Raw genomic sequence first — 25,968 nt, 5'->3', positions numbered from 1 at the left:
AGCCCTTGACTTATAGCCTTTAGGTTTTCTACTGAAATTTGATGGTTGAAATTTTCATTTCAGTGGCTCTTGATTCAGCTGCCATATTCCTAACATTCAGGCACTTGTCTGAAGAAAACCAAAGTGTCACCATGCCTCTGGGCACCCAATGTCTCTCCCTTGCAGCTCTGGGTATTATCACCAATCCCCGCTCTCTCTTCAGTTGTGGTGAGCTCCTTTTCTATCAGTACCATTCTGGAGTGGATTCACAAGCATCCCTTTTTACTGGAGGGCCAATGCAGTCTTAGACCAGAGGTTTTCCATTAGCTCTAAGAAGTCCATGTATGATTCCCAAGAAACTCCTTTGTTTTGTGCAAATCAAGCTCCTGTGGTGGACCCCCCACATCAACTTCAGATCTGTTTGCAACAGCTGTCAATGTGACATATCACAGCTCAGACATGCACATTGGGATCCTCCCGACACTGGTTAATTATATATGAAGATTCCATACCAAATCTTCTATTTTGCTGTTTCAGATAAAGGGATCTTCATTATCCAAAGTGAGAACCTCGAGAAATGCATTCAAGCTGGCAAATCTACACTGACCCTGGAGAGTTGCAAACCACCCAACAAATACATGCTGTGGAAGTGGGCTTCAAACCACCGCCTCTTTAACATCGGAGGCAGCGGCTGCCTGGGCCTGAATGTGTCTAATCCAGAGCAGCCACTGAGCATATACGAGTGTGATTCCACCCACATTTCCTTGAAGTGGCGCTGTAACAAGAAGATGATCACCGGCCCGCTCCAGTACATGGTCCAGGTGAAGCACGACAACACGCTTGTGGCCTCCTGGAAATATCTTCATAAGTGGGTTTCCTATATGTCAGGCGGTGGAGGCATTTGTGAATATCTGCACAAAGGTAAAAAAGAATTTCAACCAAAGTACGCATGAAATGATATGTTTACCAAGTTTGCCCATAAGTAAAGATTTGTAAAATATATGAAAGAGGTGCACAGCACCTAGAACCTCCAGGCACTTCTGCTAAATACAATTTAGTTGCTTACTCGCTTATTGTAAAAGGATTACTGGAATCTTGGAATGGGCTTGCTAAATTCTGCTAAAGAAACAGAACTGCGAATTTAAAGGTATTAGAGGAGAAAACACTTAAATAACTTTGGGGATCAATGGAAAGGAGAAAGAACAGGAGGACGAGGGAGAAAGAAAACAAAAACAGAAGGAAAAGATTTTTTGAAGTTAGACTTTCAGGATGAAAATAAGAGCCTCTCCTGTCAATATTTCTTTTATTGTAGAAACTTTGTCCCATGTATGGAGTGTGTCGGCAGGGGACCTCTGTGCCTCCTAAGGCCTGGCTGGCATCCGTGTGGTGGTCATGTTACAAGGCATTTATTTATTTAATTAATTTTTAAAAAGATTTTTGACATGGATCATTTTTAAAGTCTTTATTGAATTTGTTACAATATTGCTTCTGTCTCATGTTTTGGTTTTTTGGCCCCGAGGCCTGTGGGATCTTAGCTCCCCGACCAGGAATCAAACCCACACCCCCTGCATTGGAAGGCGAAGTCTTAACCACTGGACCGCCAGGGAAGTCCCATGTTACAAGGCATTTAAAGGCAGACTATTGTCAGGGGTTATTTGGTGTGTGCCGGGGAGTAGGAAAGCAGGGTTTTGGTGGCGGGTAGGGGGAGGTGTTTTCATTTTCCATAGTTCTGTGATATTTGGTATTTTTAAACAGAGAAAGAAAGCAGCTTAGTTCTGAAATTCTGAACCCTCAAACCTGTTTGTCAGGTTTTGTTTTGTAGCTCTCTTCATTCATTCATCCACCCATTCACCATCCATCACGCACTCATTGAACACTGACTGTTTCTGTGCCGGGCATCTGATTTACAAAGGCCAACAAGACAGGTGTGGTCCCTGCCCTCATGGTGCTCTGTAGAATTATGGCTTAATAAGAGCTTCTATTTCTAAGAATTCTAGGAAACAGAGCAAGGAGCTACCAAGATCTAAAGCAAGACTTTCTCCCGTACCTGTGAGAAATGAGTAAAGAGAGAGAGTCAAGAGCAAGCCATTTTCAGGACTCACTACAATAAAGCAAGTGCTGCACACCAGCACTCTGAATAATCTACAGTTCTAAGGAAGAACCTGGCATTTTGTTCCAGGTTAACATTTTAGCCATATACCCACACTCACAATGCATGCAGAGGAAGACTGAGTAGAAGGCAGAGGAAGGAAACAAGAGGATGTGTCCTGGTATATCAGTAGCTCCTAACAGACTCAACCTCTAGGGCTGGTGGTGTGGAGCGAGCTCAGGCAACACCCGCCCCCCACCAGCTTTGGGAGAGGGTGGGAATCTCCACAGCCAGCCCTTCCGCTCCAGGACCTACTGATTTAATTGAGGGTGGCTCTGATCCCCCTCACTATAGAAAGCCCCAGCTGAGTCATGAAAAGTTGTTGTTTCCTGCTTAAGACAAAGGATGACTGATCGTTGAAATACTCTGAGGGAGCAGCCAGCCAGCCACTCAGCAGGGCCATCTTTCTCCTGGACCACTGCAGGGGCCTCCAGCCAGGCATCCACTTTGCCCTCTCTCTGTGTACATTCTGTTTGCCACTGTGCACCCCGTGAGTCTTTAAAAATCAGATCATGTGACTTTCCTATTCAAAACCCACTGATGACTTCCCACCGCCTCCAGGGTCAAGGTTAAAGCCCATGATGTGGCAGACCCGGCCCTCTGTGAGCTGACGCTCCAGTGCCTTCCTGGTTCTGCCTCGCACGGGGCCTCCCTGCGCTTCCCCGTCCGCCCCGCACGGTTCTTGTCGCAGGTCCCTCGTGCTCCCCTGTTCTTGCTGCTCCTTATGCCCCAAGAACTCTCTTCCAAAGACTTAAACCTCTTCCCCCGGTTCTTATTCAGAGAGGCCTTCCCTGACCACCTTATCAAAAATAGTGCCTCCACCCCTCACACACACACACACACACACACACACACACACACACACACACACACAGAGTCATTCTGTTCTTACAGTATTTTGTTTTTCTTCATGGTACTTATCACTACCTGAAATTACATGTTTACTTGTATATTTGCATTCTCTTTTTTTCTCCCCACTAGAACAGAAGCTCCATATGAAAGCCAACTTTTACTCATTTGTTCACTATTACATCATATACCCAGTGCTGGACACATTAAATGCTCAACAGATGTCTGCTGAATGAATAAATTAATAAATGCCTATGAATCTCAAGATTCAGATGCTGATGGCTGATGTATTTGGGGACTGGAAGATATTTTAAAGTGAAACCTCCAACTACATACAATATCTTGAAATAACCAATAATGGAAAAGAATCTGAAGCTGTATACCTGAAACTAACACAATACTGTAAATCAACTATAGTTAAATAAAAATAATAATAATAAATAGATAAATTTTTTCTTCTCATCCATTCACAAATATGTATGCTACTGTAGCAGTGCACCATAGTGAATAAACGAGGAGATAAACATACAAACAATTTATCAGCATTTCCCCTGAACACAGCAGTCAGCCTCGCACTTTTCCATACACTAGACACTGAAGTCCTGAGGGTTCACTGTGGTAAAGCGAGGGCCTTGCCCAGTGTAGGTTTTCAGTCGATAAAAAATGCATTCACTTTATGACAGTTTCCAAAGATAAAGCTGACATACTACTTATTTGACTTTGTCCTTTTCTTTCTCCTAGATTTGTATACAATCAAAGGGAACGCCCACGGGACACCGTGCATGTTTCCCTTCCAGTATAACCGGCAGTGGCATCATGAATGTACCCGGGAAGGGCGGGAAGACAACTTGCTGTGGTGTGCCACGACCAGCCGATACGAAAGAGATGAGAAGTGGGGATTCTGCCCAGATCCCAGTAAGAATAAAATCTAGTCTTCCCCATATGTCATGAAGGAATCAAGGATGATTAGAAAGTTATTGTATCTAAAGGAAACCACTGAGATTGATCTACTAAAATCTGAATAAGCTCTTTGATTCCATTTATCCAGGCTTTGATTTTGTGTTTGTTTTTGCCTTGAAAAGACAATTCTGATGCATATTCCTTTTTTTCCTTAAGTTCAAAAGATGTTAATTAGCCATTCCTCATTAAGTTCAGTACGTAAGGATGCTTTAACCGGAATCAAATTATAATACTCTGTGATCTCATTAATCCCAGCTTCCAGGAAGGATACTTCAAAACAAAGCTGAATGCATATAAAGCTCAGTTATCCTTCCAATCCACTCCCTCTTTTTTTATGAGCTGCCTTAACTTCTCCGCGTCCTGACTGCTTGCCTTGCCCATTGTCATGTCCAGGCATCAGCTGGCCCTTGATGATCTTTTTAAAATCACAGTCGCCCTCGTTATTTCTCAACAATGAGTTCTTGTCTTGATTCCCTTTCCTTGTTACTCGATTTCTAGCTATAACCTCAAAATCTTTTTCTCTTCTTAACCCAATTTTCAAGGTCCAATGACAGCTGCAATGTTCTAATTTTTTTTTGTCAGTTAGTACTTTATTATTTTATTGTATTTTCATTTAGCTTAAAGGTTTCCAGTGGTTCTTAAGTATTGGGGGTTATTTATATATACCTTCTACTTTCTATGTGCAATTTCCTTCCTTGGTTTCTGCAAGGCAGAGAATATAGCTTTTGCAATCTCTTCATCTTCCATGACTACCTTCCCTCCGCATAGTTAACAAAATGCCACAAAGAAATTGAAACAAAAAGAAATTGAAGAGATTAACTCCAAAGAATCTGATTTATAAATTGCCTGTTGAATTGTTTTCTAATCTAAGAGCCAGTACAGCTTAGTGAATAAGAAAGAGTGCAGGTTTTGAAATCGGAAAGACCAAGGTTGGAGTCCTGCTTCTTCCCAACAATGAGATCCTGAGTCTCAGCTTCCTCATTATAAAATGGAGATAATAACAGTACCTATTCGGGTTATTGAGAGGATACAGTTAGATGATGCATCTAAGCCACTTATCATGTTACCTGGTACTCACCAGGATTGCCATCATCATCATCATCATATCATCATCAGGCCTAATTTATCCTTTCAGCATGTGCTTCTGAATCAATGATCCTACCTCTTTATTATCTGTCAACAGCACTAAGCTTAGTGTTAGGACTTGGGACCCTCTCTTCAAAGAACTTGGCCTCTAGATGGAAAACAGGACAGACAGATTTGCTCCATGCCTGGAGATGCAGACTATATTTGACATGATGTTCTAGAATCACCTGGGGGATAGTTTAAAACATATATCCTTGCTCAGTCCCGGAGATGCAGTGAGCATTTGCATTTTTGACAAGTGGCCCAGGTGATCCTGTGGCAGATAATTCTTCATCAGATAATTCATAATATGCACGTAGTTCTATGCAACATACATCTATATAGAGGGGTGATATCAAGACATTTAGCAACCAATCTAGTATGAGCTCTTGGCCAATCCAAGTGGAGACCTTAATGTGGAGGTTAGGAGTCCCAGAGGCCCACTGCTGGTATTAACCCCTTATCTGCTGTAATATGAGGGGATGCTGAGGCAGCAAGGGGCACTTGAGGAGCTCAGGACAGCAGCTCTTCACCAACCAGCATGAAAGTATTTCATCATTTATTAACTGTCAGACCATCAGCCTTCTCTATCTGAATCTGAATGTCTGTATGGAGGTGTATGTGCATGTAATCTCTACACTACTTGGATTCTTGAGTCAGGTGTCACAATATTTACATCATCTTCTCTTTCCATTTCCATCTCCAGTAGATGTCATTATTAAAAGTAAATAAACCAATACTAATAAGAATAACATGTATTTCACATGGCCCTAATACTGTTTTAAACTACACTATTCTCCTTGAGATTCTTTGAAAAGCACAGTCACCATGCTCTGTCACTTTAGCCAGTTATGGTTTCCCAGGTGGAATCCTGGGTTTAGTTGTGCCCAGGGCTTTTCAGTCCCTAGACTATCTAGTTGTTCGGCTTCCTACAGTTCAGAAACGTCCTCCACTTGACAGCCTGCCAGATTCCAACTCTCCTAACTTTTACCACAACCAGCAGAGAGCATGTTTATTTGTGCAGTGCTAAATTACAGTTCCAGTTTTCTTCCTTTCTTGTTACTTTTGGTTCCTGGTGGCCAACTTAACTCAAAATGATGTGCCAGAGACTGGAATCTGAGCAAGCAGATAGTTCTTTCCATGGGGTCAAAAAGTGGACAGAACAGAGAGGAGTGAGTAGATTAAAGCAAAGATTCATACTTCTGTATCTCATCTTTCTCACACAGAAATTTTTTAGTATCTCAATGTAGAATAATGCCCTTTTTAAAAAACGTTGATTGTAAGTGAGCACAATGTGAATTTAGTGCTAATAAACACATACAAAAACACACTAGCAGGGAGGGATATGATAAAACATCTGTCACTATAGATCTTCAGGAGGAAGGATGATATAGAAGAATCTTTCTGGGTTTGTTTAGAGGCAATTCTGTGTCATACTATGTCCGTCCTGGTTGTGTGTCTTACACAGCAGGAGAGTCCGGCTTAGTTAGTTTGAGATATTTTTAGGGTACCAACCTCTGGGATGATCTGATTGCCCTGGAACCTTATTCACCTGATACAATTTTTATAAGTAACTTGAATGATGTAACAGAGCAGATAGGTACCAATATTGATGTATGACTGCCAACCTCGGCTTTGTCAGCAGTATTATTTCGTGTCTCTTGTCATGCTGCTCTCTCACTCCCAGCAAGGGTTATACAAACCCCTCTACTCTCCCCTGACTTCTAACCCTGCCCTACATTCTCCTTCCCAACTCTTAAGAGATTACCTCAATCCCTACCTCTCAAAGAGAACAGGATCCATCAGAAGGGAAGTTTTGACAACTTCCTGCTCCCAAGCTTTTAAGCCTACGTGGGTTTGCACCCATCTCCTCTTTCTCCTTCCTGTGCAATAGTGGTCCTCCTCCTACCTAGGGCAAATCTCGCCATCTGGACTCTGGAGCCTCCCGTCCATTCTTCTCCAACTTGTATCTCAGTGTTTCTCAAAGTGTGTTTCCAGCAGCATCAGCATTCTCTGAGAACTTGCTATAAATGCAAATTACCAGCCACATCCCAGACACCTATATCAGACATTCTAGAAGTGCAGCCCCAGCAATCTGTGTTTTAACAAGCCTTCTAGGTGATTCCAATGCACACTCCTACTCTAACATAGATGAATGATGGATCCTTCTCATTAGCAGTTAAAACTACTCACGTCTTAAAATAACATCTTAAAATAATACAACTCCTTCATCTCCACTTCAGCCTCCTGAAAATACCTATCTCTCTCATTTCCTGCATAGATAGACTTCTCAAAAGAATTATCTACACCCCTTCACCTTGCTTTCATTCCTCAGAGCACTGTCTCTTCTTGGCTTCTATGAAGATGTATGCCTGACCTCCATTTCCACAAACCATTCATTCACTCTTTTCCACAAATATGTATTGAACACCTGCTATGCACCAAGCACTCAGCTGGGTCCTGTGATTATAACCACAAATGTGAAAGATGAAAGTCACAGTGCCTGCCCTAATGAAGTTCACATTCAAGTGAATGCTGCTGAAGGGCCTGATTTGACAAGGTCTGAAACTAAGTGTTTGCTGGATCTGGCAACATGGAGGTCATTGATGGCCTTGACAAGATATACTGTAGTTACCAGATTGAGTGGGTTAAAGAGTAAAGGGAAAAACAGAAGAGGAAGGAAGGAACGCTTCCCAATTCATTTTATGAGGCCAGTATTACCATGGTACTGAAACTAAAGACATCACAAGAAAAGAAAACTACAGACTAATATCTCTTATGAATATACATGCAAAAATCCTCAACAAAATACTAGCAAACAGAATCCAACAACATATAAAAAGAATTGTACACCATGACCAACTGGAACTTATCCCAAGAATGTAAGATTGGTTGAAAATCTGAAAATCAATTAATGTAATACCTATATAAATAGGAGAAAGGACACACAATTACCTCAATAGGTGCAGAAAAAACATTTGACAAAACTTTACATCCCTTCATGAAAAAAAAAAAACTAAAGACAGAAGAGAATTTCCTCAACCTGATAAAGGGCATCTCTGAAAAGCCCACAGCCAGCATACTTAATGGTAGAAGACTAGATGCTTTCCCATAAGATCAGGAGTAAGACAGACTATCCACTCTCAACACCTCTATTCAAAATTGTACTGGAGGTTCTAGCCTGGGCAAGTAGGCAAGAAAATTAAAGTCATCCAGATTGGAAAGGGGGTTGTAAAACTATCTCTATTTGCAGATGACATGATCCTGTATGCATAAAATTTTAAGTAATCCACTAAAAAACTACTACAACAAATAGACTCATTCACAGGATGCAAGATCAATATATAAAAATCAATTGTACTTCAATACTGTAGCAATGAACAATCCAGAAATTAAATTAAGAAAACAAATCAAAAAAGAGACAGAGAGAAAACAAATCCATTTATTGTAACATCCAAAAGGATAAAATCCTTAGGAAAAATTTAACAAAAGACATGAAAAACTTCTCTCTAAAAACTACAAAATATTGTTGAAAGAAATTAAAGAAAATTAAATAAATGGAAAGACATTCCATGTTCATGTGATCAGAGGACTTAATATTGCTAAGATGGCACTACTACAGCAATCTTTATCAAAATCCTAGCCGACTCCTTTGTGGAAATTGACAGGCTCATCCTAAAATTCACATGGAAATTCAAAGGACCCAGAAGAGCCAAAATAATCATGAAAAGGAAGAACAAAGTTGGAGGACTTATACTTATCATTTTCAAAACTTATGCAAAGTGACTGTAATCAAGACAATGTGATACTGTCAAAATGGAATAAAACTGAGAGGCCACACTTATGATTCATTGATTTTTGACAAGGATGCCAAGACAATTCAATGGGGAAACAATAGTCTTTTCAAAAAATGGTGCAGGGGAACTGGATTCCACATTCAAAATAATAGAATTAAACTTCTATCTCTCACCTTATAAAATATATTAACTCAAAATAGATTTTAAAAACTTACATGGAAGAGATAAAACTATAAAACTCTTACAAGAATACATAGGGGTAAATCTTCATGATCTTGAAAATGCAATGAATTCTTAGATATGACACCAAAATGCAAGCAACAAAAGAAAAAAATAGATAAGTTGAACTTCATCAAAATCAAAAATTTTTGTGTTTCGAAGGACACAGTCAAGAAAGTGAAAAGATAACCCACAGAATGGGGTAAAATATTTGCAAATCAGTTATCTAATAAGGGACCTATATCTAGAATATATAAAGAACTCATAACTCAATAATAAAAAGACAAAAATCCCAATTTAAAAATGGGTAAAGCGTCTGAATAGACATTTCTCCAAAAAAAGATTTACAAATGACCAATAACCACATGAAAAGATGCTCAGTATCATTATCCATCAGGGAAATTCAAACAAAAACCACAGTAAGATACCACTTTACATCCCACAGGATGGCTAAAATCAAAGAGACAGACAATAACAAATGCTGACAAGGATATAGAGAAATTGGAACTCTCATCCACTGCTGGAAGGATTGTAAAAGGATACAGCTGCTTTGGAAAACAGTCTGTCAGTTCCTTAAAAGGTCAAACACTGGGCTACCATATGACCCCTAATTCTACTCCTAAGTATATATCCAGGAGAAATGAAAACATATACCTACACAAAAACCTTTACACAAATGCTTATAGCAACATTATTTATAATAGCCAAAAAATAGAAACAACCCAAATGTCTACCTATTGATGAATGCATAAATAACATGTAGTATACCCAGTAGTATTTAATGGGATATTATTGGACAATGTAAAGAAATGAAGTACTGGTACATGCTACAACATGGATGACCCTTGGAAACATTATGCTAAGTGACAGAAGCCAGTCACAAAAAGATCACACACAGTATAATTCCATTTATATGAAATGTTCAGAATAAGCAAATCTATTGAGACAGACACTAGTTTAGTGGTTGCCTTGGGCTAGGGGTAGGGGTGAGGACTGAGGGAAAAATGGTAAGTGACTGCTAATGGGAATTGGGTTCCCACAAAAATGTTCTAAACTTGATTGTGGTGATGGTTGCACAATGCTTTGAATATACTAAAAACCATTGAACTATATACTTTAAATAGGTGAGTTATATGGCATGTTAATTATATCTCAGTGAAATTGTTTTTTTTTTTTTTTTTTTTTTCTTTTTGCGGTATGTGGGCCTCTCACTGTTGTGGCCTCTCCCGTTGCAGAGCACAGGCTCCGGATGCGCAGGCCCAGTGGCCATGGCTCACGGGCCCAGCCGCTCCGCGGCATATGGGATCCTCCCAGACCGGGGCACGAACCCGGATCCCCTGCATCGGCAGGCGGACTCTCAACCACTGCGCCACCAGGGAGGCCCGAAATTGTTTTTTTTTTAAGAGTAAATGAGAGATGAGAAATTGGAGACAGCATACGTATAAAAATATATGATTAATGGGGGTAGAGAAAAGGCAGAGACTGCAATGGGGAGGCCAAGGGAGGGATTTTTTTTGTTTCTTGTTTTTTAAGGATGAGAGCTGCTAGGTCATCTTTGAATGCATCTGGAAAGGATCTAACAGAAAGAGGTTGAGGATGCAGGAAAGTGAAACAATTGGTGAAATAAATATGGTCTCTCAGAAGGCAGAAGGAAATAGGGTCCAGATCATAGATGGACAGACTGGCCTTTTATGGATGTAAAGACAACTTCTCCATGGGAGGGAAGAAGGAGAGGATAGTACAGGTCCAAGAAGGTTGATGGATTAAGTGATGGGGAAAATGAGGAGAAACGAGTCCAGCGGCTGTGGACTTTCTCTGAAGAGGGGGAAGAAAGAGTGAGAGGTTTGTACAACAGGAAAGGTGTGAAATGAACACGGTGGCTGCTGGGAGAGCAAGCTTTTTAGGGAAAACCGGTAATGTTTCCAGGAAGTATCAGGTGTGGTTGATAATGAATCCATCGGATGACTTTTCTTGGCAGTGCTCATCAGTTGGGTGCAGGCACAGAGCACGCAGATGATTGGATTCCTCTGTTGGAACGTGCTCCATAAAGTCACTAATGGACTCAGTCCTCATCCTACTGAAAGATTCAACAACGTGTAACAAACTGACACCATCTCTTTCCTCGGGCTTCTGGGACCCACACCTACTAGTTTTCCTCTTTCCTTTGTGGCCACTGCTTCTCAGCTTCCTTTGATAGCATAGTCTCCTCTGCCTAACTGCCTTTAAATTCTGGTGGCAAGCTTGGGAAATAACACGAAAAAGATGGAACATGGTACCTGCTCTCCTGATACTTAATTTTATCAGGAAAAACAGACAATCAATAAGCAATCCCATAACGCGTCATTTAATCTCAACTGTGATCAGGACTACCAAGGAGCATGTAAGGCACTGGGGATGAACAGCAGGAAGTGCTGACTTGGTTTGGTATCCCTTTTACATGAGATTTACCAACAAAGCACTTTTCAGGGAGCAGATATTCAATAACTATTTGCTGAGTGTATGAAAGACCAAAGAGAGAGAAAAATAGTAACTTTGTAGCCTGGAGTTGCTTGAATAGTATAAGAGTTCTTTTTTTTTTTAAAGAATTCAACCTTTTTTTTTTTTTTTTTTTTTTTTTTTTTTGCGGTACGCGGGCCTCTCACTGTTGTGGCCTCTCCCGTTGCGGAGAACAGGCTCCAGACGCGCAGGCTCAGCGGCCATGGCTCACGGGCCTAGCCGCTGCACGGCATGTGGGATCTTCCCGGACTGGGGCACGAACCCGTGTCCCCTGGATCGGCAGGCGTACTCTCAACCACTGCGCCACCAGGGAAGCCCCGCCACAACCATTTTTTAAAGTGGCAGAAAAGATACACCTGGGACAATGACAAAGCTGTATCCTTAGGGATGACAAAAAAGCCATATTAATAGAGAAGGAGAAATGGCTGCATCTCAGTCATAATCTATAATAAAATCAGTGTTGACATGAATATACTTCAGTTCGTTAGAAGAAAGGTGTATTTTGAAAGGGAAAAAAAATCACCATCATGCAAAAGATTTTTGGCAATCTTTCTTCAAACAGTAAGAGATGCAAAGATATATAGGATGGGCTTCCCTGGTGGCACAGTGGTTGAGAGTCTGCCTGCCAATGCAGGGGACACGGGTTCGAGCCCTGGTCTGGGAAGATCCCACATGCCACGGAGCAGCTGGGTCCGTGAGCCACAACTACTGAGCCTGCGCGTCTGGAGCCTGTGCTCCGCAACAAGAGAGGCCGCGATAGTGAGAGGCCCGCGCACCGCGATGAAGAGTGGCCCCCGCTCGCCGCAACTGGAGAAAACCCTCGCACAGAAACGAAGACCCAACACAGCCATAAATAAATAAATAAATAGATAGATAGATAGATAGATAGATAAATAAATAAATAAGATATATAGGACATAGCTGCTTCCTTCAAGGAGCTCAGAATTTAGCAACAGGAGAGATGATATAAAGACAACCAAAGATGCAAAGAAATATGATAATCTGATGGTATCCCTTAGATTAGAATTTTTCAAGAAAAAGTAAATGTACCAGTCTGCAATTTTCAGTGTCTTAGAAGCAGAAGTTAGTTATGAATAAGCAAGAGGATTAAGAATAAATACACGCAAATGCCTCAGGCCAGGATGGGACCGTGTGGCAAGGGAGTCCCCGGGGAACAGTCTCTGAGGCCAAGATGAGCATGCAGGAGGCCTCCTGGGGAGGAGTCTCAGGATCGATACACACGGAAACGAAGGGAAGAGAGGATTGCACAGGATGGTGATGCGGGGCTGGTGACTCCCCACACTGACCCACAAGGAGTTCTCAGGCTGGATTTGCCCCTAGTTGGGGTGAGAGGAGGGGTCTTATAGTGCTGCACTGACCAGTCATGGTTTGCAGACTGTGCTTAGAAAGGGAGAGTGGTATTGGGCAAAGAGCCTCTTCAGCCAAGGCAATCCTTGAAGAAGGCTTCATGTTGAGAGGTGTCTGCTGGCAGCTGGGGAAAATAGGCCTTCGGTCCTGAAGGGAGATCAGAAGAACACATCACAGTGCCCAGGCCCAGGGTGGCACTTTCATTCCACTTGTCACCATGAAATCTTCAAATAGGATCCATGGAGTGACACGCAGCCCATCTAGAGAAGCAAAGAGAGGACTTGTGTCTGGTGGCATAGAAATACAAATTCTTATATTTTAGTTAAAACCAAATTTTAATGACAAATGGACTGCCTTGTTAAAAGAATATGGACACCTTTTGCAAACATTTGACTGGGAGTTTCCTTTTGATTAAACTTAAGAACTGGCACAGATAACACAAAGCCAGGGGAAATCTAACAAAACTGGGAAGTGTAATTTGTAGCACAGACAGGATCACCTGCAAGCCTCTCATCTTAACTGTTTAATGTATAGAATTCAGACAGATTTCTGCAAAAGGCTGCTTTACGTAGCTTAATCCATGTCTTGTTGAAAGGGCAGGACCAACTCTTGGCAAAAATGGGAATGAGATCAACTGAAGTGTCCTCCAAACCTTTTCTTATCATGGCATGGCTTATCATGGAGGCTTATAATTAGGACTTATGATCAAATCTTTACCCAAGGCAGTAGATGAGAGGCAGGTACCCTATACCCAGATCTCTCCTTTTGACATCCTCCTCCTATCTCCCCTTCTGACATCCTACTATCTTCTAGTAGCCAAAGGCTACTCATACCTGCTCTCCTTGGGAAGTGCTTCAAATGATTTCTTTCAAACCAGGGTTTCCCAGTGTTTGCTTTGTGAACCATTTGCATTAGAATCAGTTACGTTAGAAAGTCAGCTTTCTGAATCCCACCCTGGGCCTTCCAATTCAAACTCTCTGAGACTGAGAACCAGGAACCTGTGGTTTTTTTAAGAAGCTGGCTAAGTGATTTTTATGCACACTGAAATTGTAAACACTCCTCTTTCATGGCCTCAGCTCTCACACGGGATGAACAGGGCTAAACTGACATCTGATAATGCTTAGTGTGTTGTCCATCTCATGGATGGCATAGCTTTTTAACTGAAGACGGTCTCTAAGTATTCAAACTCAATGGGGAAATTTCAGCCACCAGGGCAAGATGATTACTGAAGATGTCCTCCTCCCTTTCCCTTCCTTTTCCTACAGTTTTCCTTGGTGATAGACTTGTCTTCTTGGTGATAGATCCTCCTTCAATCTTGGATCCTTCTATAAATCCATGTGTCAGTCAGGAAACTCTGTAGACAGCCTAAGATTTATATAATAACTTCTCCTGAACTAACTCAGTTCTGGGGAAGGCACAATGCAACCAGACATGAAAACAAACTTCCCACATTCCCAAGGGAGCCATCTAACTAAGTATTGTGGGAAAAAGAAAACAAACCAAAACGATTTCATTGTCCAATAAGTTTGAAGTATACTGAATTAAAATTAAGCTGTTTCTTTATTAGAGAACTTCTCAGAGCCTTTAATATGCTATTGTATATTATGACTTCCCCAGAGGAGGCTACATATGCACTATGTCCCAGCTTTTCCTAGAGAGCTCTTGAAGTTGTAATACTGTGTGGATTGCACTTCGGGAAAAGTTGTTCTAGATTTTAGCAGATTGTCTGACCATCAGTTACAGTCATGCTGTAGCATGGTTCACATTGTCTACACTCTGAAATTCTTTGGCTGAGTTTGATTTCAGGTAATTTTTATGGCTGCTTAGGATCACCTTAGGCTTTGATTTAAAATTTCAGCAAAAGCACCCAAAGTAGGTCTTCATTTTCGGTTATTTCAATAAACTTCAGATTTCAGATCCACGTATCATATTTTATTAAATTTACTTTTAAGCAAACTACACAATCCTTGGCCAATGTTTTGCAAGTGGATTTTGCTTCTCCTCCTTTTGACTGAAAGAGCTTTCTTAAACTAAATATCAGTGTTCCTGTCCTCAATGTTTATTTGAAAACTTCTGTTCATTTTAGAGTCATGTTTCTGTATCCCTTTTATTCCATCTAGCATTTTGGTATTTGCAGGGAAAAGCTTTTGGAAATAATATTTGCATCTATCTCAAATAACTACTTCAGTTCACACAGCTTTCAGTATAAAGTTCTGACTTTAAAGGATTCAGATGTTATTTTCACAAATATCTATACTCCAATTATATTTCCTTCTCTTAAAAATAGCTAATGTCATTTTCTGAGAAAGGATCAGAGCTTCTTTATTGATAATTTCTTTTTTTTAATTAATTAATTAATTAATTCATTCATTCATTCATTATGGCTGTGTTGGGTCTTCGTTTCTGTGCGAGGGCTTTCTCTGGTTGCGGCGAGCGGGGGCCACTCCTCATCGCGGTGCGCGGGCCTCTCACTATCGCAGCCTCTCTTGTTGTGGAGCACAAGCTCCAGGCACGCAGGCTCAGTAGTTGTGGCTCACGGGCCTAGTTGCTCCGCGGCATGTGGGATCCTCCCAGACCAGGGCTCGAACCCGTGTCCCCTGCATTGGCCGGCAGATTCTCAACCACTGCGCCACCAGGGAAGCCCTATTGATAATTTCTTGAATTTCCTTTCAATCTTGAACAAGTTTTACCATAAAGTGTTTATGGGAAAACAATGCAGATTTCATCATAAAGACCTAATCAAGAATAGGTAAGGGCTCTGAAGTTTTAGGAGTTGCAAGTTGGAATCATGCCATTCAAATTCACCTTAGAAATATATCGCTGTATAAATAAAATAAGATTATAATGTTTTAATGGATTTTGTTTGCAGCATCTACAGAGGTGGGTTGTGACGCTGTCTGGGAGAAGGATCTCAATTCACACATTTGCTACCAATTCAACCTGCTTTCCTCCCTCTCCTGGAGCGAGGCACACTCTTCATGCCAGATGCAAGGAGGTGCTTTATTAAGTATTGCAGATGAGACTGAAGAAAATTTCGTAAGGAGTAAGTAGGTGGATGATGCACATTGATGTTGGTACAATTAAAATGATTGGTGTTTACAGTTATGTCCATGTATGCCAAGATACCTTCTGGAAAAAAAAGGTCCCTTGGAAAATATTTTTCTGTTACTAACATGGCCCAAACTCACACCCAGAATTTTGACCTGAACCCTGGGCCATTCCATTTGACACCTGGCCGTGCCTCTCTTATTTTCTCCCCCCTGGAAAAGAGAAGTTGAGCCTACAGCAAGGGACCGAGGAGAATTTTCAGCTCCAACAAGTGCATAGGGAGACTTCTAAACTTAAGTCCGAATTCCTGCTTTGCTGGGGAGCTTAGCCATTCCGTTTCCATTTATAAATAATTAAGCTGTTTACTAATTAAGCAAAATCTTACCTGTCAGTCACTGTGTGTAGTAGAGTTTCAAGTGGATGCCAAAGAACTTAAAATTTAATTGGAAAAGCAAAAGCACACACATGTTAACTAATGCTGTAAAGTAATAACATAAACTGTCAAAAGACTGCTAAGGAGCTGGGTCTGATCTATTTTACCTCTCACCTAAACTCTCTTTTTACTTCTCTTTTATAGATTAAATGTGTTTGTAGATGTGTACATGCAGCATTTAAAAATCTTTCTGAAACATTTGAAAGTGTCACAAAATTAGTCACTTTCATTAAAAGTTTCTGATGCTTTTTCCTCCAAACTATATTGCACATGTTTCTTCTAGAATAACAATAATAAAATTATTCTAGGATAATTTTAAAAGTTCAAGTATACAGAAAGAAAACCAAAGGAAAAACTCTCATAGTTCCACAATCCAGAGATAACCATGTTTCTTCTGCAAAAAAAACCCCATACAGGGCTTCCCTGGTGGCGCAGTTGTTGAGAGTCCGCCTGCCAATGCAGGGGACACGGGTTCGTGCCCCAGTCCGGGAGGATCCCACGTGCCGTGGAGCAGCTAGGCCCGTGAGCCATGGCCGCTGAGCCTGTGCGTCCGGAGCCTGTGCTCCACAACGGGAGAGGCCACAAGAGTGAGAGGCCCGCATACCGCAAAAAAAAAAAAAAAAAAAAAAAAAAAAAAAAACCATACAAATGCATGCATAATCCATAGTATCTATGAAAAATGATATTGAATAAAAAGATGAGGCATTTGTTGCACAGAGGTTAGGAACAGGGGCCAAAGAGCCACCTGCATGGGTTTGAATCCCACCTCCATCACTTACCAGCAGTGCTAAAGAAGTAACTTAACCTCTCTGTGCCTCAACTTCCCCCCTCTATCAAATGGAAATAATAAAAATACCTACTTTTTGGTGGTGAGAATTACATGTTATAGAAGAGGTGAAAATTTAGAAAAGTGCCTGGCACACAAAACAAACACTCATATGTGTTAAACATTTAACAGCAACTATGTGCACAGTTTAGTAACATGCTTATGTAATTTACCTGCATAGAATGAACATCTGTCCATGTCTATAAATATAGATCTACATCATAGTTTTTAATGGTTACATAGCGATACAGGTTAGAGATAATATATTTAGCTAATCTCCAAATATTAGATAGGGATAGGTAGATGAAATTCTTTATTTTGTTTTTATTTACTTATTTGTTGCTATGTAAAACCATCCCTCACATACTTTTGTGCTTAGGTCCCTGATTATTTCTCTCTATGTTTGTAGAAGTGGATTCACTGGGTGGAAGAGGAAGCACATTTTAAGGCTTTTGAAAGTCATTAATAACTTCTAGAAGGATTGTAACAAATGCATGAACAGTATATGTCTGCCCCTTTCCCCACAGACTTGCAAATTATCACGGAAACTGATCTGAGTGAGTCACATTGCAGGAAAACACCCATTTCCAAAATCATTATTAGCCTGTAATGGTATTTATAGAAAATTCTGTGCACCACTTATGAATTACAATTGTTATCTATTTTGACTGCTGGGATCTTTAATAAGAGGGTTTGGACTTATCAGACTTGAATAAAGATTAAAGGAATAAGATATGTCAGAGACTTTGATTTAAATACCACAATTTTATAATTAGATTTCAGGGATTGTTTAGGTTGGGAAAACAGAAGAGTATTCATAAAGACAGAAGCTTGTTCTGACCAAGGTATTTTTTAATGTTGAGAATAGTCTACTGTTTCTTGTTAATCGCTGATGAACATTAACTATGGTATAAGGAATTATCTAAACTGCCACAAATGCCAGGAAATAGCCAAAGGAATTTAAGTTTGCATTTATTATTATAGAATTGTGAGCCAATTTACTTGTAAAGCTAAATAGGTTATTTTTGTACTTTTAAACACAGATAAGAAATTATACAATGCTTTTTTTATATGTACTGTTAAAACAGTCACAAAGAGGGTATTCAAAATAATTCTAAGGTAAGAATAATTAATACTTAAATATTTTAAGTAGATTACTTGAAAGCAGCACTTGGTACTTACCCCGATATGAAATGTGGAAATTTCTCCATCTTGTCAATCCATCTTCCATTCTGCCTTCTGTCATGACGATACCAGTTAGATGATTTAATCAAATGGTGCTATTGGAAGGACTAACCAAATAGTCATTAGGAAGAGACTTGTGTTTATGCCCCAGAAACTTGGAAAGGCAGGGCCCATTAATGTTACGCTGTTTCTGTCCAGTGATTTCAGGGATCTCAAAATTATAAAGCACCTTTTTCTCTTTCCTTAAAGGTTTAGCTTCCTCCAGTTTTCCACTGTTGTTTCGAAATACCCAATCACAGAAGGTGCTGCAGCCTTGTGATGTGAATGCACTAATCTTTACAACCTTGGTGACCATACAATCGATCATCCAAACTGAGACTCTTTGAAGAGTAAAAGGTTCTGCCATCAATACTTATTCTGGAACTACCAGCATAAGCCATGAATTTTCCAGGCAAACAGGGACATACAGTCACCCTATTTATAACTCTTATCTGCCAGGGTCTCAGTCTCAGGCAGGGCCCCTGCATCTGGCTCAGAATAAATTGGGTTCTGAAGCAGATGAATCATAAGGGATCAATGCTCTCCTTTATAGATTAGAAGATTCAATGGTAACATTTGAAAGTGTCACAAAATTAGTTACTTTCACTAAAGTCTCTGACACTGTTTTTTCCCCAAATATTACAGCACGCATGGTACATGTTTGTTCTAGAGTAATTTTTTAAAGTTCAGGTGCACAAAAAGGAAAACGAAAGAAAAATTTCCTCTAATTCTACAATTTTGATAAGCATATTTTTCTACACAAGCATGTCAAGGCACATGTTTCTACATAGCATTGATAACAAAATTGGAATTGAATGAAAACAGGAGGAGCTGAGGCACAATGGTTAGGAGAAGGGGACTACAGAAAGCTTTCTCCCACACCAAGCTGAAGAAGCATTTGCACTGCTCATGGCCCCAACCTGCTATTTTTTTAACATCTTTATTGGAGTATAATTGCTTTACAATGGTGTGTTAGTTTCTGCTTTATAACAAAGTGAATCAGCTATACATATACATGTATCCCCATATCTCCTCCCTCTTGAGTCTCCCTCCCACCCTCCCTATCCCACCTCTCTAGGTGGTCACAAAGCACCAAGCTGATCTCCCTGTGCTATGCGGTTGCTTCCCACTAGCTATCTGTTTTACATTTGGTAGTGTATATATGTCCATGCCACTCTCTCACTTCATCCCAGCTTACCCTTCCACCTCCCCGTGTCCTCAAGTCCATTCTCTAGCAGGTCTGCGTCTTTATTCCCGTCTTGCCCCTAGGTTCTTCATGACCATTTTTTTTTTGAGGATTCCATATATATGTGTTAGCATACGGTATTTGCTTTTCTCTTCCTGACTTAACTTCACTCTGTATGACAGACTCTAGGTCCATCCACCTCACTACAAATAACTCAATTTCGTTTCTTTTTATGGCTGAGTAATAGTCCATTGTATGTATGTGCCACATCTTGTTTATCCATTCATCTGTCGATGGACACTTAGGTTGCTTCCATGTCCTGGCTATTGTAAATAGAGCTGCAATGAACATTGTGGTACATGACTCTTTCTGAATTATGGTTTTCTCAAGGTATATGCCCAATAGTGGGATTGCTGGGTCGTATGGTAGTTCTATTTTTAGTTTTTTAAAGAACCTCCATACTGTTCTCCATAGTGGCTGTATCAATTTACATTCCCACCAACAGTGCAAGAGGGTTCCCTTTTCTCCACACCCTCTCCAGCATTCATTGTTTCTAGATTTTTTGATGATGGCCATTCTGACTGGTGTAAGATGATATCTCATTGTAGTTTTGATTTGCATTTCTCTAATGATTAATGATGTTGAGCATCCTTTCATGTATTTGTTGGTTATCTGTATATCTTCTTTGGAGAAAAGTCTGTTGAGGTCTTCTGCCCATTTTTGGATTGGCCAACCTGCTATTGATCCCTCTACATACTCTGGTCCCTTGGATTATGCTCTCCTCTTGGCCAGACAACCCCCATTGGCTCTCGACTGGACAGCCCTCCCCCCATTTCTTTAGCATACCTTAAATTTGAGGGCCTGCCTCCCGACACTAACAACACTTAATATGCCTTCCCCTTCCTAGCCAGACCCCTAAGGAAAAGGTCCTCTACGTTGTTCAATTTTTTAACTGTGAAATATTTCAAGAGTATTGACAAGTGTAAACATTATGTCGCTGCACACACATACCCATTATAGAGATTTAATAGCATTTCTTCCTATTCCTCTTTCTCAGGGCCTGAGGTAGCCTGAGCTCAGCATACTTGAGTCCTGAGCCTCCAGATTGAGGCCACCAGACACACATGGCAAAAAAAAAGGAAGACAGAGGGGCACTTTGTAGGACTGGCCCTGGGCACTTCCTCCTTCCCCCTCTAAAACCCTCAAGTGGGTAAGCTCACACAGGTCAGATGGTCTCAGATTTGAAACCATGAACTATTGATGGATTGACGACTGTTGAGAGGCAGCATTCCTGTGTGCTTAGATTAAACACTTCACAGTTGCTGTCAGTGGCCTTTAGGAGACTGCCATGTTTCTCAGGCTGGCTTTTTTTACTCTGAAGCAACAGGGTGGGTGCTTTAGTAGCACTTAAACTCTTTTCTGCCATTAATGGAGTTAATTTATGACTCCATGCCCCAGGAACAGGAAAACAAGAAAGACGTGTAACATTGATTTTTTTTTGAAACTCCGTATTTCTCTTATTTCAGAGCACTTTGGCAGTGAAGCAGTGGAAGTGTGGATAGGTCTGAATCAGCTAGATGAAAATGCTGGTTGGCAGTGGTCTGATAGAACACCACTCAACTATCTGAACTGGAACCCAGGTACCTGCAGCGTTTTGTTTACCTTCAACAGGGGGCATCGTCCCATAGCCTAAAATAGCAATATTTCCCACATATGTATATGACGTGTTATTGTGAAAGTGGCTTATAAACATTTTTAAAGCCTGATTGAATTTCTATAAGGCATGCTTTTCCAAACGAGAAAATGGAGGCCGAGAAGGTAAGCCAAGGTTGCAGGTGGATTTGGGTCAAAACCAAGATTCTAGTCAGTTGTTTTAAAAATAGCAACAGAGATAAGAAATTAAATCTCAGAAGTAGATGTTTATGTACAGATCGTTTTCGTATATTTTTTCCCACTCTCTCCTAGTCAATTTCCTCTCTCTTCAGTTAACCTTTGCCCTCCAAAGACATGATCAATTACTGTCTTACATCAGTATGTCTCGCACAAAAAAAGGAAAATTGGTTTTTCTTATGGATTCTAAGTCAATTACATTAACTATGTAATACAACGCACTCACATTCTGTTTAAATGTGTTGTTTAAAAGATGGTTATAGTTGAACCTTGAATAACTAGAAAATATAATAAAGTACGATTGCATTTTGTGAAAAAAAATAGCAACAGATTGCAAAATATCTCTCTACCTTAAAACAATAAAATCAGCTGTTGCTATCTTTGGGAAATCATTTCATTGTCATGCCTGGACTTCAACTGCAAAATCATAAATGTAATATCTTATAGGATTTACTACATATGCCAGAGAGAAGGGCTGTCTCCTTGATGCTAAAACTACATTTCAGTATATATTGAACTAACTGCTTTTGCTTCTAACATTAAATACACATACATTGTATTTTCAGAAATAAATTTTGAGCCATTTGTTGAATATCACTGTGGAACTTTTAATGCATTTATGCCAAATGCCTGGAGAAGTCGGGATTGTGAGTCCACTTTGCCTTACATATGTAAAAAATATCTAAACCATACTGATCACGAAGTAGTTGGTGAGTTTTTATTTTAAGCTGTTTTTATAAGTTGCTTACTTGCCCTCTCAATATATTCAAAGTCCTTTATTTTTTGCTAATAATTTAAACTTAGCTAAGGCTAGTTTTTATATGAATAAAAATGTGTAACAAGATAAGATCTGTTATTCCAAAGGCACCATGAATTTAATAAATGCATTTAGGTTTTTACTAAAAACTAAAGCAAAATAACCTAAGTATAGAAAACATTTTCTCCCTCTCTTTTTAAAAACTTTGCTTTCTTATTCATTCTGCCTTATAAAAACAAGATATGCTTCATTTTCTATTCTAGTTGAGTTTTATTTATGGTTACCCTAGAAATTAAACATATGAATTAGAAAATAGTTTTATAAAATTCTTTACTTCATCGATCTCCTATCATACTCTATATCTCTTATTAGTAATACTTCCTCCTTGAAATAACAAACAAAACTTTTAGGTGTACCTAAGACTTAAATACCACATAATTACAATCTAGTACCTGAAGCTCAGTTATTTCTATTGTTAAGATCTATTACTTCTTCTTAGTTTCTATGAAATTAATGTCTGAACTCAGGAGGTAGAGATAAAAACATAACCATTTTTAAAGAATCATTACCAGGGCTTCCCTGGTGGCGCAGTGGTTGAGAGTCCGCCTGCCGATGCAGGGGACACGGGTTCATGCCCCGGTCTGGGAAGATCCCACATGCCGCGGAGCAGCTGGGCCCGTGAGCCATGGCCGCTGAGCCTGCACCTCCGGAGCCTGTGCTCTGCAACGGGAGAGGCCACAACAGTGAGAGGCCCACATACCGCAAAAAAAAAAAAAAAAAAAAAAAAAAAAAAGAATCATTACCAGCATAATTAGAAACAACTCTACATTTAAAATAATAATCTGAATTATCTTTCTAAAATATTATCCCTTACAGTTAAGCTTTTTTATTTTATTTTATTTTTTATAGATTTATTTATTTATTTTTTGGCTACGTTGAGTCTTCATTGCTGTGTGCGGGGTTTCTCAAGTTGTGGCGAGCAGGGGCTACTCTTCATCGACGTGCGCGGGCTTCTCATTGTGGTGGCTTCTCTTGTGGAGCATGGGCACGCTGGCTTCAGTAGTTGTGGCTTGCAGGCTCTAGAGCACAGGCTCAGTAGTTGTGGCTCACGGGCTTAGTTGCTCCGCGGCATGTGGGATCTTCCGGGACCAGGGATCGAACCCATATCCCTTGCATTAGTAGGCAGATTCTTAACCACTGCACCACAAGGGAACTCCCCAATTAAGCTTTTTAATTTACGATATTATGTTATGTTAATTTACAATATTGTGTTAGTTTCAGGTGTATAGCAAAGTGATTTAGTTGTGTATATATATATATTATTTTTCAGATTCTTTTCCATTATAGGTTATGACAAGATACTGAATATATTTCCCTGTGCTATACAGTAGGTCCTTGCTGTTTGTCTATTTTACATAGAGTAGTGTGTATCTCTTAATCCCAATCATCTAATTTATTCCCCCCCTTTCCCCTTTGATACCCATAAGTTTGTTTTCAATGTCTGTGAGTCTATTTCTCTTTTATAAGTAAGTTCATTTGTATCATTTTTTTAGATTCCACACATAAGTGGTATCATATGATATTTGTCTTTGTCTGACTTACTTCATTTAGTATGATAATCTCTAGGTCCATTCATGTTGCTACAAATGGCATTATCTCATTCTTTTTTATGGCTGGGTAGTACTCCATTGTATATATGTACCATATCTTCTTTATCCATTCATGTGTCGATGGACATTTAGGTTGCTTCCATATCTTGGCTACTGTAAATAGTGCTGCTATGAACATTGGGATGAATGTATATTTTTGAATTAGAGTTTTCATCTTTTCTGGAGTTTTCAGGAGTGGGATTGCAGGATCATATGGTAACTCTATTTTCAGCTTTTTAAGGAACCTCCTTACTGTTTTCTATAATGGTTGTACCAATTTATGTTCCTGCCAACAGTGTAGGAGGGTTCCCTTTTCTCCACACCCTCTTACAATTAAGCTTTAACTTTTATTTTCCTTTAAGTAGCTAAGCCTAAAGATATTGTAGAATATGGGGTTGAGGAGAAGAAGCATCTCATCATTTTTTTACATAGAGATTTTTTCATTATGTCAAGAATGTGCTGACATTGCTATCACTGTTATTGTCCTGTCCCTCCCCCTTTTCCTTTCATTTTCCTGCCTCAATTTCTTCTGTCTTCATTTTTTTTTCTTATGCCCTCCTGCACTGCCTCCTGCTATCCTTCTGTTCTTCAATTTTATTTGCTCTCCTGATCTATTAATTGAGGTCAGAAGACCAGAAATGATGGCAGCTAAGCTAAGTTTGTTTGGATTATTTGCTGTTGTTTCAAGTCCAACAAATACTTTTGATGATCTAGTCCAGTGTCTTCCAACTGTGCATCCAGGGTCCCCAGGTTCCTTCCTTATCTCCACCCTTGCGTCAATCAGAGAAGTTCCTCTTTTATCTTTTTATCTTACCTCTAGAGTGAAGTTTAGGGTTCATTTTTTTAAGGGATTCTGTGACTGTGTTTTTAGGTTGATATTATCTATCTATCTAAATGTTCTAACATTCATCCACTGTGATTCTAATAGCTGTCAGAGTCCTAGAAGCGATTTTAAAAGAATGTCTTGTTTCCCAAATTAGCAGTGAAGTTGTTTCTAACTAAGTTAGTGCTTAAGGGAGGCACCCAGTTGTGGTTAATAAAATAAAGTAAAAATGCTGTCATCAGGCTGGGGGCAAGCTCCTAGAAGAGGAGAGCCAAAGTTGGCATGCACACAGCTGCCTTCCCTGTCAGTGTTAAAGCACCGTGGCATTACTTGGCTGTAAGTCGAACCCAGAGTCCATATGAACCCAGAGGGACATCAGAGGCACTCAGCCTGACCCCCAAAATAAAAGCTATCATCTCTATTCTAGATAAAGGGGCCAGAATTTCAGATTCTTTTCAGCTGAGAATAACTATCTACACCCCCCCCACCTAATACTGTATATAAAAATCCTTTAAAAAGCATTTAAATTGTGTTCCATAATACTCCTCTTTTAGTGTAAAAAGGTTTTTTTAAATGGATAGCTCTAAATGCTACATTTTATATCTAGCCCTGACTCTCACTTTGGTTGTATGACCTTTATCAAGTCTCCTTAACCTCTTTGTGCCTTAGATAGCTCATCTGGAAAATGAAGCATTGAGATCCATTAGATCCTAGATCCAGATCATAGATGGGATCATTTTCAAGTCTGAAGATCTAGAATGCTATGATCTATATCTTATTGTATCATATGCTTCTGTTTTTCAAATTTAAAAAATAATCATATATTAATGGTGATTTATATTGGGGGTAATAAGTAATGTTAAAACAATTGTGGAAAATAACTTTGTTTTTTGTTGGTTCGAAAAGAAAACGATGCTTGGAAATATTATGCTACCCACTGTGAGCCTGGCTGGAATCCCCACAATCGTAATTGCTATAAACTTCAGAAAGAAAAAAAGACCTGGAATGAAGCTTTGCATTCTTGCCAGTCCAACAACAGTGCATTAATAGACATAGATTCATTAGCAGAAGTGGAGTTTCTTGTAACCCTCCTTGGAGATGGTGAGTGCCAAATGTCTTTGGTTTAAGAAGTATGAAATATAATGTAGTAACTCTCTTTATTAGTGAAGTTGAAAAGAAATTAAGCAATT

General features: G+C 39.8%; 1 protein-coding gene across 1 annotated transcript in view; it reads left to right on the top strand.

Annotated features, from left to right (window-relative positions):
* PLA2R1 (phospholipase A2 receptor 1) overlaps positions 1-25,968 on the top strand; it is a 121,267-nt gene that overhangs the window by 13,985 nt on the left and 81,314 nt on the right. The window contains exons 2-7 of the mRNA XM_060107317.1: positions 517-900; positions 3,719-3,892; positions 15,812-15,985; positions 21,186-21,299; positions 22,116-22,259; positions 25,685-25,879. Coding sequence (XP_059963300.1) covers positions 517-900; positions 3,719-3,892; positions 15,812-15,985; positions 21,186-21,299; positions 22,116-22,259; positions 25,685-25,879 — 1,185 coding nt within the window. The remainder of the gene's footprint in view (positions 1-516; positions 901-3,718; positions 3,893-15,811; positions 15,986-21,185; positions 21,300-22,115; positions 22,260-25,684; positions 25,880-25,968) is intronic.

The sequence above is a fragment of the Mesoplodon densirostris genome, chromosome 8, assembly GCF_025265405.1.
Source record: "Mesoplodon densirostris isolate mMesDen1 chromosome 8, mMesDen1 primary haplotype, whole genome shotgun sequence".
Lineage (NCBI taxonomy): Eukaryota > Metazoa > Chordata > Mammalia > Artiodactyla > Ziphiidae > Mesoplodon > Mesoplodon densirostris.
The sequence above is the reverse complement of the archived record's forward strand: the minus strand, read 5'-3'. Positions and strand labels throughout refer to the sequence as shown.